Source organism: Charadrius vociferus, unplaced genomic scaffold (genome assembly GCF_000708025.1).
Source record: "Charadrius vociferus isolate BGI_N301 unplaced genomic scaffold, ASM70802v2 scaffold929, whole genome shotgun sequence".
In the NCBI taxonomy this organism is placed as follows: Eukaryota; Metazoa; Chordata; class Aves; order Charadriiformes; family Charadriidae; genus Charadrius; species Charadrius vociferus.
The window spans coordinates 29,074-32,991 of NW_009649945.1; the positions used below are offsets into that span (position 1 = coordinate 29,074).

A 3,918-nucleotide genomic window follows, 5' to 3' on the forward strand; every position below is an offset into this window, starting at 1 on the left:
GGCAGGAGGAGGGTGAGGCCCCTGCAGAGGCGACCGGTGGTCAAGGTGGCCACGAGGCCTGCGGAGATGGCCAGGAGGGTCCCACGAGCTCCGGCAACATCCAGGATGGTTCCAAAGACTCCACAGACGTCCCAGAGGTTCCTGCGAGCTCCAGCAACAACCAAGAGAAACCAAAGAGCTCCAGCGATGTCCAAGAGGGTTCCAAGAGCTCCAGGCATATCCAGGAGGATCCCAAGAGCTTTGGGGATAGCCAAGATGATCTCAAGAGCTCCAGCAATGTCCAAGGTGGCTCCAAGAGTGCTGGGGGTGACCGAGAGAAGCCTGAGGTCTTCAGGGATGTCCAACGTAGTCCTGGCAGCTCCCCAAGTGCCCCAAAGGATCCGAAGATCTCCTGGGATGTCCACGGTAGTGCCAAGGTCCCTGGGGATGGCCAGGGTGGCCTTAAGGTCTCCAGGGAGGTCCAAGGTGGTGCTAAGGTCCGCAGAGGTATCCAAGAAGATCCCAAAGTCTCCAGTGATGTTGGCCAAGACCCTGATGGTCCTGAGGCCATTGGAGAACACCCCGATGTCTCCAAGGAGGTTGACCAAGACCCTGGTGTTCCTGAGACAGGCGACGAAGGTGCCAGTGCTCTCAAGGAGACTGGTGAACAACCAAACATCTCAAAGGTGGTTTGTGGAGACCCTGATATCTCCAAGAAGGCTGGCAAAGATCCCAGTGTCAGTGCTGACTCCAACATCTCCAAGAAGATTCGCAAAGGTCACAATATCTCTAAGAAGGTACGTGAAGACCTGAACATCCTGGAAAAAGTCAGCGATGAACGCGGTGTTTCCAAGAAGATTGGTGGAGACCCCGACACAGTCAAAGAGATGGGCAAAGACCCCAAAGAGGTTGGCAAAGACCCTAAAGAGGTCGGCAGATACTCCGAGGCCCCCAAAGAGATCGGTGATGCCCTCAAAGATGGCAGCACCCTCAACTCTCCCAGAGAGGTTGGTGACGACGCTGAAGAGGTATGTGATGACCCCAGCACGGGCAGGGTGGCTGCTGATGGCCCCGAGGACCCCTGGGGGGGCGGTTGGGCCTGGGAGGACTCGTGCTCATCGTCCTCCTCCTCGTCGTCCTCCTCCTCATCCTCGGAGGAGGAGGTGGGTCTGGAGGATGATGGGGCACCGTTGCCACCGCCAGAGGAGCTGGGGCAGGGGAACCCCTTCCTCCTCTTCCTCTGCCTGGCCATGCTGCTGGAGCAGCGGGAGGCCGTCATGGCACGGGCTGGGGACTACAATGAGGTGGCCATGCACTTCGACCGCCTGGTGCGGCGTCACCACCTGCCCCGCGTCCTGCGCCGTGCCAAGGGGCTCTTCGCCCGCTACCTGGAGGGCTGGGGGGGGGCGCCCCCAGGGGGACCTCTAGGGGCACTGGGGGGCTGGGGGTGGCCCAGGAGCCCTGCTGGGACCCCACGGGGATGTGTGGGACAATGTGGCGGCCCCACGGACGCCACGGAGAGCCCTAGGTTAACGTGGGGACCTGTAGAAGAACGTAGGAACCCCACAGACATCCCATGGAGACCTCTAGGTCTTCTTTGGGGACCCCTAGGCCACCACGGGAAGCTCTTTGTCAACATGGGGACCTGTAGGTCCTCTTTGGGGACACCTAGGCCACCGCGGGGAGCCCTAGGTCAGCATGGGGACCTGTAGAACAACTTAGGGACCCCATAGACATCCCATGGGGACCTATAGGTCCTGTTTGGGGACCCCTAGACCACCACGGGGAGCCCTAGGTCAACGTGGGGACCTGTAGGTCCTCTTTGTGGACTCCTAGGCCACCATGGGAAGACTTAGGCCAACGTGGGGACTGGTAGGACAACGTGGGGACTCATACACGTCCTATGGGGACCTCTAGGTCTTCTCTGGGGACTCCGAAGTCACCACGGGGAGCCCTAGGTCAACACGGGGACCTGTAGGCCACCATGGAGACCCCATAGACGTCCTGGGGGATATATAGGTCCTCTCTGGGGACCTGTTGTCCACCATGGGGACTCCTAGGTCAACGTGGGGACCTGTAGTGCACCATGGGGGCTGTAGGTCGTCTTTGGGGACGCACAGGTCAATTTGGGGACCTATAAGACAGCGTAGAGACCCCACAGACACCCCATAGGGACCCATAGGTCCCTTCTGGGGACCTGTAGAGCAGCACAGGGACCCCATAAATACCTGTAGGTAAATCACGGGGACTTGGAGGCCAACATGGGGGCCCCACAGACCCCCCTGGAGACGTATAGACCCCCTGGAAGCCCATAGATCCCCACAGGGCATCCGGAGACACCCCAGCATGGACCAGGACAGCCCAGTGCCTCCCCTCTGGGGTTCTACATCCCTTGGGGCATCCCAGTGTAGACCAGTATGAACCACTGCAACGTCCCAGCTGGCAGCTCCTGGATCTACATTGCCTTGGGCCAGACCAGTATGGACCAGGAAGGTTCTGGGGCCCTAACTGGGAGCCCCATGTATGCATCGCCTTGGGTCGGAGCGGGATGGACCAGTACGGCATCCCAACTGGGATCACTGCCTTGACATGGCCTTCAGCCATCCCAGCATGGACCGGTATGGACCAGTACGTCAGCCAACTGGGAGCTCTTCACCCATGTGGCCTTGCGTCCTCCCAGTACGGATCAGCATGTACCAGTACAGCATCTTGCCCGGGATCTCTTCACCCATGTGGACTTGTGTCCTCCCAGTACGGACCAGTAGAGCATCTCGCCCAGGATCTCTTCACCCGTGTGGCCTTGCGTCCTCCCACTATGGACCAGTACAGCATCTTGCCCGGGATCTCTTCACCCGCGTGGCCTTGTGTTCTCCCAGTATGGACCGGTAGGGCGCCCCGACTGGGATCTTAATGCACATATGGGATCTCCCAGTATGGACCACTACAACCCAGTTCCTTCCCACCCCTGCCCCGACCCTGGGTGCCTTCTCACCCCCCTCCTTATTTATTGCCCCCCCTCCCGCGGGAGTGACCCAGGCGTCTGAGGGTCTGTGAGGTGCCGAAGATGCGAATAAACCTGACGCCCATGACTGTCGTTTGAGGGCTCCCAGTATGGACTGGGAAGGGGCTGGGGGCTCCCAGTATGGACCGGGAAGGGATGTGGGGTTCTTGTTGGCACTGAGAAGGGAAGTGGGGCTCCCAGTACGAACTGGGGGGCTCCCGATGTGGGTTGGGGAGGGGAACGGAGTGTCCCAGTCCGTACTGGAAAGGGATAGGGGCTCCCAGTATGGACTGGGAAGGGACGTGGGGTTCTTGTTTGTACTGGGAAGGGAAATGGAGCTCCCAGTATGAACTGGGTGGTTCTCAGTGTAGAATGGGGAGGGGTAAGGGGTGTCCCAGTCCATACTGGAAAGGGATAAGGGCTCCCAGTACGGACTGGGAAGGGAAGTGGGGCTCCCAGTATGAACTAGGGAGTTCCCAGTGTTGAATGGGGAAGGGTAAGGGGTGTCCCAGTCCATAATGGAAAGGGATAGGGGCTCCCAGTATGGACTGGGAAGGGGCTGGGGTCTCCCAGAGTGGACTGGGAAGGGATTACGGTTCCGGGTCCATACTAGGAAAGGGCTGTGGGCTCCCAGTATGGACTGGGGAGCTCCCAGTATGGACTGGGAAGGGGTTGTAGTGTGGGAAGGGGCGGTGCGCGGGGGCCTGGGTCCCCACTTGGGCGGGGGTTGGAGGGGCCAGCACTGGGGTCTTCCCAGTGCCCCCAAGTCCCATTGCTGCCTGCGTTGGCTGAGGCTGCTCCCTGTTCCCCGCCCCCCCCATCCCTCCCAGTTAGCCCAGTTCCCCCCAGGTGCCTCCCTTTTCTTCCCAGTATCCCGTTTCAGCCCTGTTGCTGCCTGTGTTTGCAGAGAGACTGCTCCCAGTCTCTCCCACGTCCCC

The 3,918-nt window shown here is 60.2% G+C and overlaps 1 protein-coding gene across 1 annotated transcript in view; it reads left to right on the top strand.

The window, feature by feature from the left end:
* TBC1D25 (TBC1 domain family, member 25) overlaps positions 1–3,918 on the top strand; it is a gene marked incomplete at both ends in the record, with an annotated part of 35,366 nt that overhangs the window by 28,856 nt on the left and 2,592 nt on the right. The window contains 2 exons of the mRNA XM_009891439.1: positions 6–1,374; positions 2,660–2,864. Of these exons, the coding sequence (XP_009889741.1) occupies positions 6–1,374; positions 2,660–2,864 (1,574 nt within the window). The remainder of the gene's footprint in view (positions 1–5; positions 1,375–2,659; positions 2,865–3,918) is intronic.